Raw genomic sequence first — 17,154 nt, 5'->3', positions numbered from 1 at the left:
ATCATCACCCTGGATGGTTCCGATCTAGAATATGTGGACTTCTATAAGTACCTAGGTGTCTGGCTAGACTGTAAACTCTCCTTCCAGACTGATATCAAACATCTCCAATTCTAAAATCAAATCTAGAGTCGGCTTTCTATTCCGCAACAAAGCCTCCTTCACTCACGCCGCCAAACTTACCCTAGTAAAACTGACTATCCTGCCGATCCTCGACTTCAGCGACGTCATCTACAAAATAGCTTCCAATACTCTACTCAGGAAACTGGATGCAGTTTATCACAGTGCCATCCATTTGTTACCAAAGCACCTTATAACACCCACCACTGCGACCTGTATGACCTAGTCGGCTGGCCCTCGCTACATATTCGTCACCAGACCCACTGGCTCCAGGTCATCTACAAGTCCATGCTGGGTAAAGCTCTGCCTTATCTCAGTTCACTGGCCACGATGGCAACACCCACCCGTAGCACGCGCTCCAGCAGGTGTATCTCACTGATCATCCCTAAAGCCAACACCTCATTTGGCTGACCTTTCCTTCCAGTTCTCTGCTGCCTGTGACTGGAACGAATTGCAAAAATCGCTGAGGTTGGAGACTTTTATCTCCCTCACCAACTTTAATCAACTGCCATCTGAGCAGCTAACCGATCTCTGCAGCTGTACATAGTCCATCGGTAAATAGCCCACCCAATTTACCTACCTCAACCCCATACTGTTTATATTTATTTACTTTTCTGCTCTCTCGCACACCAGTATCTCTACCTGCACATGACCATCTGATCATTCATCACTCCAGTGTTAATCTGCAAAATTGTAATTATTCGCCTACCTCCTCATGCCTTTTGCACACAATGTATATAGACTCTTTAAAAAAAAAATTATACTGTGTTATTGACTTGTTAATTGTTTACTCCATGTGTAACTCTGTGTTGTTGTCTGTTCACACTGCTATGCTTTATCTTGGCCATGTCACAGTTGTAAATGAGAACTTGTTCTCAACTAGCCTACCTGGTTAAATAAAGGTGAAATTAATCAAAAGGACAGGGTGAGTCAGCCAAACCAGAGAACAGACTGAAAGGTGTTCATTCCAGTCTGAAACTCGTTTGAGAACAGAGGAATTTGACTGGTGTCTGGAATCACAGCTGGTATTCTGGTCTGACTGATGTCATCAGTGTATTGGCCAATGGATACAGGTTGCGGCTGGGTTCGATTGATGAGGTCATAGGAATGGGACAGAGGTACATGAAGTGAAGAGGACACAAGATATTTGAATCCAGTCTCCCCTTACCACAGCCCATTCATTGCCAGTCATTAACATCATCTATCAGTGAGCCACCTCATGGCTTGTAAATGGGACTCTCCTTCCCTGTCGTGTATACCCCAGTGACTGAGCACAGAGTCCTCTGTCTAACATCTACTGACTAGACCCATTACTGGTTCTAAGTGAGTCACTCAGATCATGTTGCTGGCAGGACAAGTAGAAATTTAAAGGGTCCAACACAACACGGACAGCTCCCATCAGCAGGATTAGACATGCATTCTGAGCAATCAGGAAGTTGTCATTTGATTACCGGACTCTATGTGATGTGCCAGTCTCAAGATCAGTCTGTCAGTACCCATCTCTTGTTCTATCCTGACCTTCTGTGGTCCTTTTTATATGAATTGTATAGCCTTATGTCTGTTTTGATGTTACTCCTTTTGTCTCCTACTGTGGCTTCTACTGTGTGAATGTTCAAGGTGACATTGAATGTATGTAATTGATAAACAGACCTTATAATGTATGGTCTGAAACTCTGGGTCATCTCAGAGAAGGAGAAGCCTGTCTATCATTCTATTATGATGTTGTTTTAGATTTGACACGGTCGGACAGTGTGATGTGTGATCAGGTGGAACATTTAAATAACAGGGAATAAGGGAGACGGATTAATATAGGGGAAGGAGGGAAGATGGTTGCTTTTAAAGAATGGCAGAGGCTGAGCGGTGTACTATAGGAAGCCTTTCTGCCTCAGTGACCTGACCTTTGACCCAGACCCCCTGGACATTCCATGTGTATCTCTAACCATCAGGTGGACAGGAAATTACTCACAGGAGAGACAGAATAACAGGAAGTTAGAAAAATGACCAGGAATTAAGGGATGAGCTAAGGACCAAAGGCCCTTTTAGAAAACAATTCCCCCACAATCCTTGAAGTAGTTGCAGTTCACTCGATTTTAAGTTGGATACTTATTAGCTGATAATGACTGGCTGAGATACCCTAATGGTGCAGTTTCGAGCAGTAATAAGCAGGTGTTATCCTAATGTTGCAGTAATGTAGTCAGGTTGATGCGAGGGAGAGCTGTGACACACTGGTCTGAACAGGACAAGAGCTGTCATTAATGCAGAAGCTGGCTTGAGCTTTGATTGGTTCTCTCAAACATTGTTTTTTTCCCAGGGGGGTTGAAAAAAATCTCATTGTTTGGATTTGAAAATCCAACAGTTGTATTGAAAGGGGGCGGGGCTCGTGGGCTGTGTGTTGCTGCCCATGTGGGTGTTTGAGTGAGAAACACAAAGGCGAGCCAATCAGTAAAAAAGCACAGCCCCCTTCATTATCGACTCATCTTGCCTACAACATCATGGAGCCTTCCCAGACTGATGTGAAAAAGACTTTGAGTTAGGTGTCAGCCAGACTAGCAGTAATCAGCAGTTATAAGCAGTTATGACCTCTTGTTGAAAATGACTCAATCTGAACTGAGGACTTGATTTATTTTTTAGTTGACAGACACCATAGCTGTTTTAATGAGAAGGTACAAACATGTTTTATTCTCATAGTGTTACAAGTGAAATAACAGAACCCAACCTGGCTAGTACTCTCTTTACTGGTGATGCCACCAGAGAGAACAAAATGGAGAGGAAGGAAAGAGAGATAGGGAAGGAGAGAAATATACATTCTAGCTACTCTCATTCAGTCCTATCAGTGTTTCTCTTTTGGCACATGTGGTGTGTTTTGTTTCACACTGCTGAGGCATGACTCAAGGCTGTGTGGGATATGAGGGAGATGGTTGTGAATCGTTATCAGCCACCTGATTCCCTCCCCTTTCTATCTCAGTGTTGTTATTGCTCCTTCGCCGTTACATTCTCTCTCTGGATCCACAAGTGTTCTAGCCGGGAATCCACACTGAATATCACACAAATGTAGTGAAATGGACACACTTGCTAGCCAACTTCAGTAGCTTTCTCATGGTGTTTTGAGCTCCTTGCACACTGCTTTCGTGGAGGAGAGAGACAGTAAGCAGGTTTCCATTGACCCAGGTTTATTCGACAAAAGCGTTGCAAAGAAAATAAAAAATCATTGCGCCATCTAATGGAAACGGCAGATATATAAATAGTTAAAGATCGAAAACAGTTTTATACGTTTGACGGGTGGATTTATTTTGTCTAACTTTTTAGAAACAAATTACGATGAAAACGCTGTTTTTAGAATAAATGATGATTGACGAATAATTCTAAAGGTACGGGGGCACATGATGTCAGGTAGCCTAACTATAAACTCCACTCCACATTTAATTCTAAATGCCTAGTCTACTGCTTGCTAAACACATTTGCTTTGCCTGACAAGGACTGTCCTGACTTTCAAGACTGCCTGAATTGCTTCGCTTTGCTTTTCTGGTTGGCCGGGAAGTTTCACCATCCAATTATTTCAGATCTGCAAGTATGTGAGCACATGAGACGTTAGAATATGGCAAATATAGTCAATTATTGCATTCTATCCATGCTGACTTTCGCGGGCTACCTAGACATTAATAGGTGTCAGGACATATGAGCTGTGGCAATTTATTAATGCGCAATTTGCCTAAATGGGCAATGGAAACACTTCAACCACTACATTTTTATTCGACAGTATAGGTTTTTGCTAGGTCTTTTTTTTTATAGGTATGACGTCATTACGTCCAGCTGTTTTTATCGACACACAAGATAGTTAAATGGAAAAGCACCATAGCAGGCAATTGTCGCATCTATTTTCTATGCAAACTTTCTAAATGTCGACAAAAACAATCTCTAGATAATTTAATGGAGACAGAGCTAGTGTCTCAGAGGAAGGCTTGTGATAGTCATTAGTGATTTTTTTTAAAAGTCAGGTATTACTTTATGCTCACATAAATACATTTCATTGCCCAGTTATCATACAGGATATTGACACAGTTCAGACCGAAATTCCCCTGAACACACATTTAATTGTGTTAGCAACAGCCCCCGAGACATTTGACACTTTCATCAGCGCAGCTGTTTCCATGGCTACTGTAAGTCATTAAATAGGCAACAATATTCCACTGTGACTCAACTACCAGAGGAAGACCACAATCCTAGCAGCAGGCCCTCTCCAGAGACTTACAGAAGGCCTACATTAACATAGTCTTTAATGGGTTTGAAAGTGTCCCTGCCCCGATCTTGACTTGGTGGAAACTAAAGGGTGGAGTATGTGTGAGCAAGGGTGGAGTATGATGGATAGTCACACAAGCATTCTCCATTTCACTAGTCTGATTCCAGCCTGTTTGAAGGGGATAAAACATACTAGCCTGGTACAACCAGACTGATCTGGCAAACTGTATATATAAGCTCACCAAATCAGTGTGGTACGAGGCTAAATATATACAGGAGCTGGCTAATTTTCTCAGAGACTGAACTAAATCGGGTAATTTGGTCATCCAAGGAGGTTTGTTTGTTGTATTTAATTGTTTTGATGGTAAAGCTAAAGCATTGGTATGTCTGGTAAAGGACCACATTAAGCCACAGTTATTCTGTTGTTTACCTCTCCATAACAACACATCACTTGGAGCAGGTTGTCTCAAGTTCTTTTACATTCTAATATCATGTTTTTAACTGTACATTGGTATTTCATATTTTTAAATGTACATACATTATGAAATTAGTTCTCAGTTCTATTGCTAATTTCACCTTTTCCAAATGAAAACGTAACATCTCTGTTGTTGCTAGTGGCGTGTATTCATGAAAGCCAAGGGAAGCCAGGTTTCCTAAAAAAACAAATGAGTCTCTCTGTTTCATAATTTTCCTTAAATTCGCAAGAGGCTGCATGTACTGTATCTCACTGGAGAAAGCATCCGAAACAGTCCCCCTTTGTCTCTGTATGCGTAACTCATCTATCTGATGCTGTCTGGTCAAAAATAGTATGACATAAAATAGAGCCAATCAGAGTTGAGCTCAATTGTGAATGGTCCTGGCGCACCAAAAAGAAGTGTCAAGTGAAGCCAGTTTGGATTTGGCTTCACACCAAACACATCACATTGAGAGCTAAATGTAATTGACAGAAACAACTTAAATTGTTGTATCTCGTTGTGTTGTTGTCCTGGTGGCTAGCTAGCTACTGTAGATAAAATTGTCCCTTTCCTAAATTAGCCATGGATGGAGATAGCGATTTGGACTTGAGGTTTTACTTATTTCTCCATACTGGCCAATGATTATAATGGTCATTCTGATCCAACCAAAAATTCATACATTGTGCCCCTGGCCTGAGAGGATGGAAGTTGAATATGTAGCTAGATGTAGTAGACTAATGTTAATTAGCTGGCCCTTTCGTTCTCCATGAAAGGAAGTTAGGCTAGTGACCAAGCATTTTAGCCAGGTAGTCTAGGACAACAAAAACTAAAACCGTGTACTGTACGATGGAGTCATAGACCATTTTATCAACATGAAAGAGAGGAGGATGGCATTTTTCTACATGTAGGGTGAGTAGACATGTTTTTTCTACTTGCACGAATGCACGCACACACACACCCAGAGAGAAATCAGAACCATGGACAGCCAAATCATATTTACCTTACACTGATTGAACTAAATTGTTTTTGGTATCTTTTAGATGTCACCGTATTAGACTAAGCCTAGGTGATTTGATGTTAAAATTGTGCTGGAAAAATGGAGGCAGCTCCTGTTTTCTTTGCGACTTGTGGTAACTCTCTGGTGTTCTAAATCAATAGTTGTTTAGTGGTCCGAAAATGTGGGAAACATTAACTTGTCTCCATGCTTCTACAGTGGGGAGAACAAGTATTTGATACACTGACGATTTTGCAGGTTTTCCTACTTACAAAGCATGTAGAGGTCTGTAATTTTTATCATAGGTACACATCAACTGTGAGAGACGGAATCTAAAACAAAAATCCAGAAAATCACATTGTATGATTTTTAAGTAATTAATTTGCATTTTATTGCATGCAATAAATATTTGATCACCTACCAACCAGTAAGAATTCCGGCTCTCACAGATCAGTTAGTTTTTCTTTAAGAAGCTCTCCTGTTCTCCATTCATTACCTGTATTAACTGCACCTGTTTGAACTCGTTACCTGTATAAAAGACACTTGTCCACACACTCAATCAAACAGACTCCAACCTCTCCACAATGGCCAAGACCAGACAGCTGTGTAAGGACATCAGGGATAAAATTGTAGACCTGCACAAGGCTGGGATGGGCTACAGGACAATAGGCAAGCAGCTTGGTGAGAAGGCAACAACTGTTGGCACAATTATTAGAAAATGGAAGAAGTTCAAGATGACGGTCAATCACCCTCGGTCTGGGGCTCCATGCAAGATCTCACCTCGTGGGGCATCAATGATCATGAGGAAGGTGAGGGATCAGCCTAGAACTACACGGCAGGACCTGGTCAATGACCTGAAGAGAGCTGGGACCACAGTCTCAAAGAAAACCATTAGTAACACACTACGCCGTCATGGATTAAAATCCTGCAACGCACGCAAGTTCCCCCTGCTCAAGCCAGCGCATGTCCAGGCCTGTCTGAAGTTTGCCAATGTCCATCTGGATGATCCAGAGGAGGAATGGGAGAAGGTCATGTGGACTGATGAGACAAAAATAGAGCTTTTTGGTCTAAACTCCACTCGCTGTGTTTAGAGGAAGAAGAAGGATGAATACAACCCCAAGAACACCAACCCAACCGTGAAGCATGGAGGTGGAAACATCATTCTTTGGGTATGCTTTTCTGCAAAGGGGACAGGACGACTGCACCGTATTGAGGGGAGGATGGATGGGGCCATGTATCGTGAGATCTTGGCCAACAACCTTCTTCCCTCAGTAAGAGCATTGAAGATGGGTCGTGGCTGGGTCTTCCAGCATGACAACAACCCGAAACACACAGCCTAAGGAGTGGCTCTGTAAGAAGCATCTCAAGGTCTTGGAGTGGCCTAGCCAGTCTCCAGACCTGAACCCAATAGAAAATCTTTGGAGGGAGCTGAAAGTCCGTATTGCCCAGTGACAGCCCCGAAACCTGAAGGATCTGGAGAAGGTATGTATGGAGTAGTGGGCCAAAATCCCTGCTGCAGTGTGTGCAAACCTGGTCAAGAACTACAGGAAACATATGATCTCTGTAATTGCAAACAAAGGTTTCTATACCAAATATTAAGTTCTGCTTTTCTGATGTATCAAATACTTATTGCATGCAATAAAATGCTAATTAATTACTTAAAAATCCTACAATGTGATTTTCTGGATTTTTGTTTTAGATTCCGTCTCTCACAGTTGAAGTGTACCTATGATAAAAATTACAGACCTCTACATGCTTTGTAAGTAGGAAAACCTGCAAAATCGGCAGTGTATCAAATACTTGTTCTCCCCACTGTATGTATACAGCTCGGCTCCACAGACATTGGGATTCATACACAGTACTTAAACTCCCCACCAAGGACACAGAAAAATACAGATGTATCCCAACTTGTCCGTTTGAGAAAGACCCCCCTTTTCCACACACAGTTAGTAATGTTTACATATTTTGCATTACTCATCTCATATGTATATACTGTATTTTATTATATTCTCCTGTATTTTAGTCTATGCCGCTCTGACATTGCTCATCCAAATATGAATATTTTCTTAATTCCATTCCTTTACTGTTGGAGCTAGAAACACAAGCATTTCGCAACACCGGCAATAACATCTGTTAAAAACATGCATGTGAACATGTCGAAGCAGCCGATATGCATCTGTCAGCACATCATATGAACTTGAGACATCTGGAGGTATAAATCCACATTACCCATATGTGGCCAATTCTTTTTATAGGGACTATAATACTCATTTACATTGCAAATCACACTTTGTAGCCCTACATGATTCCTTAGCTATTACACTGTGTTGATTCATAATTAAGTTGAATTCAGTTGGTCCTGTACCAACAACATAGACAAAGAGATTGTGGGTATAAAGTAAATTTATCAATAAACAATGTGTGATAAAAAAAATAACATAGCCTAAAGGTAAATGTTTGTTATGCTATGTGTCCTGAGTTATCTGGTGGTCCGGATATCATGAAAAAATCTACCCCAGAATGAAGTGAACACTGCGCCTTTAAAATCAAACAGCGCACCCTAATCCCACGGTCGACTCCACACTATCCACATTCGGATCAAGAAGTTTGCTTTAGTTCAGTTTTTTGCCTACCGACTTGTAATAACCGTTTAATTATAGGCGAGCTAAGTTGGCATTGTGAGAGGACCACAGTGGAATTTGTTCAGCAACTTGCAGGAAAAGTTTGGAACACATGCACTCGCTACAAAGTTGCAAACAACGTTTTTTGAATGGAGGCTTCGGCTGTGAGAGCCATAGTGAAGTTCGGAAAGGGGGCGCAGGCTGGGGTGGTAGGCTATCTGATCTGACGTTATAATCAGACAGTATCCTGTTGCGAGCAGAGTCAGTTGGCTCACCGAGGAGAGGACGGAGCTTATTCTCGCTATTATTCGGATCTTTGTCCATTCCGAAGTAGACCTAGGTATAATTGTTTCCGCGGGATAGCTGACACACTACGGGAGAAACTGTACTATAACTTCGGGTTGGGATCTCCACGTCAGAATACCGCGTGACAGTGCTCTCTCTCCGCTGACTGGACTGGACAGTAGACTGCGGTAATATTTTACTTTGCGAGTAACGAGTTTGGATTTCATATTTTCGTTTCAATTGTTTACTGTGTTTAACGTTGTTTTTATTGGCTAGCCTACTTTTAAATAAATTGGACCAAACTTTTTTTTGTGAAAGTTGTGGCTCGAACCTTAAATCAGATCATAGTTTATACACATTTTGTAATTCACTTCAAGATGGATAAATACGACGATTTGGATCTTGAGGCAAGTAAGTTTTTAGAAGACCTTAATATGTATGAGGCATCTAGGGACGGGCTGTTCCGAATGAAGAAGGATGCACGGAACAATTCCGACTTTGAAGAAACCAGGAGAGTTTTTGCCTCCAAAATGACAAAAATCCACATACAGAAACAGCAAGAGGAAATTGCCAAAAACAATTTGGTAGTGAGAATGAACGGGGGTCAAAACAGAGCGGCAGACAGCACGTTTTACACCAGAGACAGGCCGCCTATCAATAGCTACAGACCGGCAGGGGAAGCTGCAGCCAAGCCTCCCATACTCTCTGGCCCTTTGCCAGGCACCGCCAGTGGCGCGAGTCAGTACGCGCCCTATGACGCTTTGAAACACCATTCACCCAGTCAACAGTCATACGGCTACGGAAACAATTACGATAACAAGGAGCGTTTTGAGCCGCATTCTTACCACCACGCCTTGAGTCCCACCAGCCCTGGGAACGCACACACACATGCTTCTGGTCACCCTGCCAGTCCCTCGGGCACTTCGGCCTCCTACTCCTCCAGGGGTGGCCAGGCCTCCTCAGGATCCTCCAGCCCTGCTGGATCATCAGGCCTTATGTGCAGCCCATCTCAGCATCCCCCACACCACTCACCATCTCCCCCCTTCTCCGACAGCCTACAGTCTCTGAGCCCCACTAGACTGCACCAGAGCAAGGCTGCCACCCTACTGGTGCAGCAGAGACCCCCCATGTTGGCTGATGCTGGGGCTGCAGCAGACTGGATGCGGAGCTTGGGGCACCCAGACCTGTTAGCACCGCTCCCTCTGAGTGCCTTCACTGGCGGAGCTGACCTGTACCAGCAGCTGTCTCCCCAACTTGCCACTGTTACACCGCCAACAGGCCCTTACTCAGCAGCATCCTCTATGAGCCCAAGATCAACAGCCAACCATGGAAATCTAGGCCAGAATGGGCTCTCTCAGAGTCCTGTGGTTCTCACCCCCAGCCCCACCCCTGCTCAAGTGGCTGTCCCAGCCCCACCTGCACCCCCATCTGAGGCAGCCCAGCCCAAAGCCACAGCTGGAGCTTACTTCCCTGCCTCTGCCTCTCCTTCTGGAATCAGTGTCTCTAGAAGCTTTGGCCAGGGGCAAGGTGTAGGCCAGGCTCAGGGCAGGCAAGTGGCCATGGGGGTGGATGTGCCCTCTGGCCTAGACAGCCAGCTGTCCTCTGGTGGTGAGGCATGCCAACCCCAGCCCCAGTCTGAAGCCCCCAGCACCCCCAGAGCTCTCAAATTGCCCAGCCAGACTCTCCATGTCCAGCCGGAGCAGGGGCCGTCTGCCGCCGAGATCAAATTAGAAGCCCTGACCAAGCGTCTGGAGAAGGAGATGGACGCCCAGCCCAAGGCAGACTACTTCGGTAAGCTTAGTTAGACATTTTGATCGACCAGGTGTCTCTCTTTAATCAAAGTCACTATTTCTCTGTGTGGGTCACTAAGTGCGAAAATGGCCCACTGTTCCAAACTTTTCACCTCCTTCATTTAACCTTATCTTTGTGTATGCATGTGTATGTTTTGGTTTGCTCATGCCAGATCAAGTGGAATAGTTGTGAAGGCGTCCTAGCGGCCATTCTGTCTGTGTATGTTTCTGATCATCGTGGCTCATACTGTTGTTCAGTATTGAACTCGACAGACAGACAGAGCGTTTAGCCAGAGGCCTCTCTTCTATTCTCTTCTTCGTCTTTTAGCCTAGAATGAATAATTGTCTAATTTGTTTCTTCTCGTTCTCCTTAAATCCTCCCGTCTGGGTATGTCACTGACGGCCACCCGCCCGCCTACCTCTCAGGCTCGGCCCAGGGCCAACCAGGAGAAGGTTGTCTTCTCCTCTCAGATGTAATAAGCCTGGTGGATTAAGTGGAGGACACATCAATAACTAAATTAATTAGTAACAGGATATTGGCTGCTTTTTTTTAGATCAGCGCTGCGCTTTTGTCATTGTTTGTAAAACATCCGTTCTCTCCCCGATCACATCCGTTCTCTCCCCGATCACATCCGTTCTCTCCCCGATCACATCCGTTCTCTCCCCGATCACATCCGTTCTCTCCCCGATCACATCCGTTCTCTCCCCAATCACATCCGTTCTCGTCATGTGTTTGGCTGTTTGACTCAGTCTTTCCAAATAACATCATCACATGGCCGAGCACAGACCCGGACTTGAACATTCTTGCTCTAAACCTCCATGTGCATGCTCACACACACATGCATCCATATACACACAAAGGCACACACACACACATGCATCCATATACACACAAAGGCACACACACACACATGCATCCATATACACACAAAGGCACACACACACACACACACACACCTTTTGTACGCAGCCACAGTCTGGGGAATACAGACAATGACAACTGAATAACAGCACCTGTTAGTGTTTTTCCATGTAGCCTGTAGCTGCCCTAGGATACATGACATCAGTCTCTTTAGTTTAAGTACAGATTAATATATAACTGGTTACGAGTAAATTTACACTTTTCCCTTTTAATGCAGAAATAACTATTGAATATAACAGTTGTGCCCAATGTGTGCAACAGGAGAAGTGGAAGTGAAAGAGCATTATGTTTGGTGGGGCTGATCTACAGATGAGAAAAGCGAGGAAGAAAGAAAGAGAGGAAGAAAGAAAGAGGAAGAAAGGAAGAGGAAAAGGAGAGAGTGAGAGAGAAAGGGGTAGGGCAGGAGGAGAAGAGAGAAAGAGGTAGGGCAGGAGGAGAAGAGAGAAAGGGGTAGGGCAGGAGGAGAAGAGAGAAAGGGGTAGGGCAGGAGGAGAAGAGAGAAAGAGGTAGGGCAGGAGGAGAAGAGAGAAAGAGGTAGGGCAGGAGGAGAAGAGAGAAAGGGGTAGGGGCAGGAGGAGAAGAGAGAAAGGGTAGGGCAGGAGGAGAAGAGAGAAAGAGGTAGGGCAGGAGGAGAAGAGAGAAGAGTAGGGGTAGGGCAGGAGGAGAAGAGAGAAAGGGGTAGGGCAGGAGGAGAAGAGAGAAAGAGGTAGGGCAGGAGGAGAAGAGAGAAAGAGGTAGGGCAGGAGGAGAAGAGAGAAAGGGGTAGGGCAGGAGGAGAAGAGAGAAAGGGGTAGGGCAGGAGGAGAAGAGAGAAAGAGGTAGGGCAGGAGGAGAAGAGAGAAAGAGGTAGGGCAGGAGGAGAAGAGAGAAAGGGGTAGGGCAGGAGGAGAAGAGAGAAAGGGGTAGGGCAGGAGGAGAAGAGAGAAAGAGGTAGGGCAGGAGGAGAAGAGAGAAAGGGGTAGGGCAGGAGGAGAAAGAGAGAAAGGGGTAGGGCAGGAGGAGAAGAGAGAAAGAGGTAGGGCAGGAGGAGAAGAGAGAAAGGGGTAGGGCAGGAGGAGAGGAGAGAGAAAGAGGTAGGGCAGGAGGAGAAGAGAGAAAGAGGGGCAGGAGGAGAAGAGAGAAAGAGGTAGGGCAGGAGGAGAAGGGAGAAAGAGGTAGGGCAGGAGGAGAAGGGAGAAAGGGGGTAGGTCAGGAGGAGAAGGGAGGAAGGAGGAGGAAGAGGTTGGGTAGGAGGAGAAGAGAGAAAGAGGTAGGTCAGGAGGAGAAGGGAGGAAGGAGGAGGAGAGAAGAGAGAAAGAGGTAGGTCAGGAGGAGAAGGGAGGAAGGAGGAGGAAGAGGGTTGGGCAGGAGGAGAAGAGAGAAAGAGGTAGGGCAGGAGGAGAGAAGAGGAGAAAGAGGTAGGGCAGGAGGAGAAGGGAGAAAGAGGTAGGGTAGGAGGAGAAGGGAGAAAGAGGTAGGTCAGGAGGAGAAGGGAGGAAGGAGGAGGAAGAGGTTGGGTAGGAGGAGAAGAGAGAAAGAGGTAGGTCAGGAGGAGAAGGGAGGAAGGAGGAGGAGAAGAGAGAAAGAGGTAGGTCAGGAGGAGAAGGGAGGAAGGAGGAGGAAGAGGTTGGGCAGGAGGAGAAGAGAGAAAGAGGTAGGTCAGGAGGAGAAGGGAGGAGGAATTCAACTGGTCAGCAGAAACAGATTTGTACAAGGCCCAAGAGCATGGCTTTCTGCTCCTTTTTTTAAGCTAGTGCCACGCAGCACCCAGTTTGCTCTCTGGAAATTGTTATTTGGAAAAAACGGGGAGAAAATAAGTGCTTGGCTGTCTTTCCCCCAGCTATACTGCTGTACCGTACCAGACCTGTACTCTGTGTGCTGCAGTTATAAACGGCTGGCAAGGTGTTTATTACTCTGCTCTGAGAGCCCAGTTCCAGGCTAGTCCTGGTGGAAAATATGTGTACAGTATACTATGTCCTGAAGGTAAGGGCCGGAGTTTTTCCCTCCTCATCCAGGTGTGTGTGTGTGTGTGTGTGTGTGTGTGTGTGTGTGTGTGTGTGTGTGTGTGTGTGAGTGTGAGTGTGAGTGAGAACTTGTCCATCGGTCATAAAGCATCTCACTGCCGCCTCATAAAAGGAATTTCCTGCAGGAACGATGAACGTCAGTCAGGATTGTAATTCAAACCCCGTCCCAGAGGTCCACTCATTCAGTATGTAAGGGAAGATGTTCTGGGGCATGTCGCTGTCATGCTGAACACACCCACACAGATTCATAAGCACACATCTTAACATGTTATAGAGATTCCTGTGGGGGGCTGCAGTGGAAGATGGTAGAACCTTTGTGTATGACAATACTGTAACGCTGACACGCTCACAGCACACACACCCAGCACACACTCATTTTCTGTGTTATGCTGTCGTGCCAGAAAATAGCCTGCATGACGGCCAGATGCAGTTCCTGGCCTGGTCTACATACTGAACTGAAAGAGAAGCGCCATCCCTGACCTGCTTTTTCCACTGAAAGGAGAGGAGTATTCTTTCAGCCTGAACCATAGGTCTGGATACTCAAAGAGCAAGCACAGTGGCTAGGAGAAACTCCCTAGAAAGCCAGGGTCATAGGAAGAAACCTAGAGAGGAACCAGGCTCTGAGGAGTGGCTGTGTCGGGTAAAGTTTATAAGAGTAGATGGTCATTAAGGCCAGATTGTGTTGAGTTACTCCTCTCTACCAAGCTAAACTATGGCTAAATGAAGAACCATAATACTATGGGAATGATGTTCTATTCCAGGGTTATCAGTTCAATATTTGGTGTCATTTACTAAAGGATTGCCTCATTTGTATGATACAGTATATTATTGACCAGTGTGACTATAGAGTATTGAGTATGTAAGCCATATTTACACTGGGGGCATATACCTAGTGATGTAGTAGGTTCATGTAAAAGGGAGTTTAGTGTGGCCATCCTAAAGGCTCATATGGGCCACCTCCAAAATGATACTCTATTGCCTATTTAGTGCACTACTTGTGACCAGGGCCCATATAGTAGTGCACTGTATAGGGTATAGGGTGCCATTTCAGACCCATGCCTTGTGAGTTCCAGCCAGCTAGGGCTGGGGTCTCTCATATCATATACTCTCTGCTCTGATTGGCAGAGCTGTAGCTGGATGTTCTGGGAAACTGAGTGTCGTGCCAAACGGCTGCACCGGGGGAACACAGAGGAATGTCTGGAGGACGGGACAGGGCTGAGGAATATAAAGAGTGGGTGGGGAGCACACTTAGTTTCATAAATGATTAGATTAGCAGAAGGTACTTCGGGTTAATTTATAGAACCTTTTGGTGCGTCTTTGGCTGTGAGAGAGAGAGGGAGGGAGGTAGAGCAGGGAAAGAGAGGCAGAGCGGAGAGCAGATTTATGGGTGGGAGGTCAGACAGGAAGGGTGAGTGGTGGGATAGGACAGAGGGTGGAGGGGATCACTGTCGCCACACACACACACAGATAGTAGAGGTTGAGTGCTTTGTATTGTGTTGTGATTAAGGATGGCTTTCTCCTATCAGGCTGTAGTCTGTCTGTTGACTGGACAGTTTGCCTTAACTCTTCCCAGAGTTTCTTGGCTTCTGCTTTGGCACTCAATCTGTACCCCTGACAAGTCCTGCAGGAAGCCTTTGTGTGTGTGTGTGTGCATCTCTCTCTCTCTCCTCCCTCTTTATCTCTCTCTGTGTCTGGGCCTGGTGCCTTGCTTCAGTGTTTGATTGGTTGTATTAGTAAATGTGTGTTAGTGTAGTGAGATAATGTTTTTGTGATGTTAGGCTGTTGTTTTGGGTGGGACCAATGTTGATGTGATTTCATAATGTCCTAGCCTTGGATTCTAATACTGCCATATGATACACACACAAAATAATAACTACCATATGGATATTACTAAGTGCAGTAGTCTTATTTGGCTTCTAACATGATAAGTCAACTACCATAATATCAAGTTCCTGTCAGAGATTGTGGAGGTTTATGAAGAGGCTTGTTGTGAGCCATTGGGAAGCAGTAGAGGCAGACGTTTTGACAGCTGGGCTGGTGTTTTGGGGGGTGAGGTGAGGGGGAGGATGGGGGGTGACGTTTTGGCTCTGTGTTTTGATTCCATTCCCCCCTCACCCATGCCCTCATAACTGTTAAAGAAAGCACTCCCCTATAAAATCACAGGGGTTTTGGAATATGGGACTGTAATCAGGGAGGAAAATGTTGCTTCTTTACCTAAGAATGTTTGTCCTAAACAGGAACCAGTTTGTTTGGTTGTTTATGTATCCCTCTTACTTTTCAGTGCATTTTATAGTTTCAATGGCATGTGCATTACAAACAACAGCTGTGACTTTCAACCCTGGTGGAAAATCATACAATTCTCAGTTTTGAAAAGTCAACCAAGTAAAACCAAAGTTGAGCTAAACAAACCCAACCCTGTTGAGTCCATACAGTAGAACTGACTGTCAGTCAGTCTAATGATGGATTAAACCTAGAATTCCAGGGTTGAGGCCAGATTTTGGAGGAGAGGAGAGGAGGGGTAGAGGAAGAGGAGGAGGGAGGAACACATGATGAGAGGAGTAGGCCCTTAATCTCCAGACATTGTTATATAAGGGGATAGGGTAGATGCGGCTGTGCTGTAGGCTATAGTGGTTTATTGTAATTTTGAGGGGAGGGTTAATTCAATAAGGTGTGTATATAGCTCATTCCTATATTGTTTTAAAGTATCAGAGCTATTCCTATATTGTGTTACAGTATCAGAGCTATTCCTATATTGTGTTACAGTATCAGAGCTATTCCTGTATTGTGTTACAGTATCAGAGCTATTCCTATATTGTGTTATAGTATCAGAGGTATTCCTATATTGTTTTACAGTATCAGAGGTATTCCTGTATTGTGTTACAGTATCAGAGGTATTCCTATATTGTGTTACAGTATCAGAGGTATTCCTGTATTGTGTTACAGTATCAGAGGTATTCCTGTATTGTGTTACAGTATCAGAGGTATTCCTATATTGTGTTACAGTATCAGAGGTATTCCTGTATTGTGTTACAGTATCAGAGGTATTCCTATATTGTGTTACAGTATCAGAGCTATTCCTATATTGTGTTATAGTATCAGAGGTATTCCTATATTGTGTTACAGTATCAGAGGTATTCCTGTATTGTGTTACAGTATCAGAGGTATTCCTATATTGTGTTACAGTATCAGAGGTATTCCTGTATTGTGTTACAGTATCAGAGGTATTCCTGTATTGTGTTACAGTATCAGAGGTATTCCTGTATTGTGTTACAGTATCAGAGGTATTCCTATATTGTGTTACAGTATCAGAGGTATTCCTGTATTGTGTTACAGTATCAGAGGTATTCCTGTATTGTGTTACAGTATCAGAGGTATTCCTATATTGTGTTACAGTATCAGAGGTATTCCTGTATTGTGTTACAGTATCAGAGCTATTCCTATATTGTGTTACAGTATCAGAGCTATTCCTATATTGTGTTATAGTATCAGAGGTATTCCTATATTGTGTTACAGTATCAGAGGTATTCCTGTATTGTGTTACAGTATCAGAGGTATTCCTGTATTGTGTTACAGTATCAGAGGTATTCCTATATTGTGTTACAGTATCAGAGCTATTCCTGTATTGTGTTACAGTATCAGAGGTATTCCTATATTGTGTTACAGTATCAGAGCTATTCCTGTATTGTGTTACAGTATCAGAGGTATTCCTATATTGTGTTACAGTATCAGAG

At 44.4% G+C, this 17,154-nt stretch overlaps 1 protein-coding gene across 1 annotated transcript in view; it reads left to right on the top strand.

The window, feature by feature from the left end:
• Positions 1 to 8,347: 8,347 nt before the first annotated feature.
• The window catches only part of LOC112227878 (Wilms tumor protein 1-interacting protein-like), a 35,500-nt gene continuing 26,693 nt past the window's right edge, over positions 8,348 to 17,154 (top strand). The window contains exon 1 of the mRNA XM_042309949.1: positions 8,348 to 10,499. Within this exon, the coding sequence (XP_042165883.1) occupies positions 9,086 to 10,499 (1,414 nt within the window). The 5' untranslated portion in view covers positions 8,348 to 9,085. The remainder of the gene's footprint in view (positions 10,500 to 17,154) is intronic.

The sequence above is a fragment of the Oncorhynchus tshawytscha genome, linkage group LG03 (assembly GCF_018296145.1).
Source record: "Oncorhynchus tshawytscha isolate Ot180627B linkage group LG03, Otsh_v2.0, whole genome shotgun sequence".
Lineage (NCBI taxonomy): Eukaryota > Metazoa > Chordata > Actinopteri > Salmoniformes > Salmonidae > Oncorhynchus > Oncorhynchus tshawytscha.
Note: the sequence above shows the minus strand (reverse complement) of the source record. Positions and strands in the feature narration are given on the sequence as shown.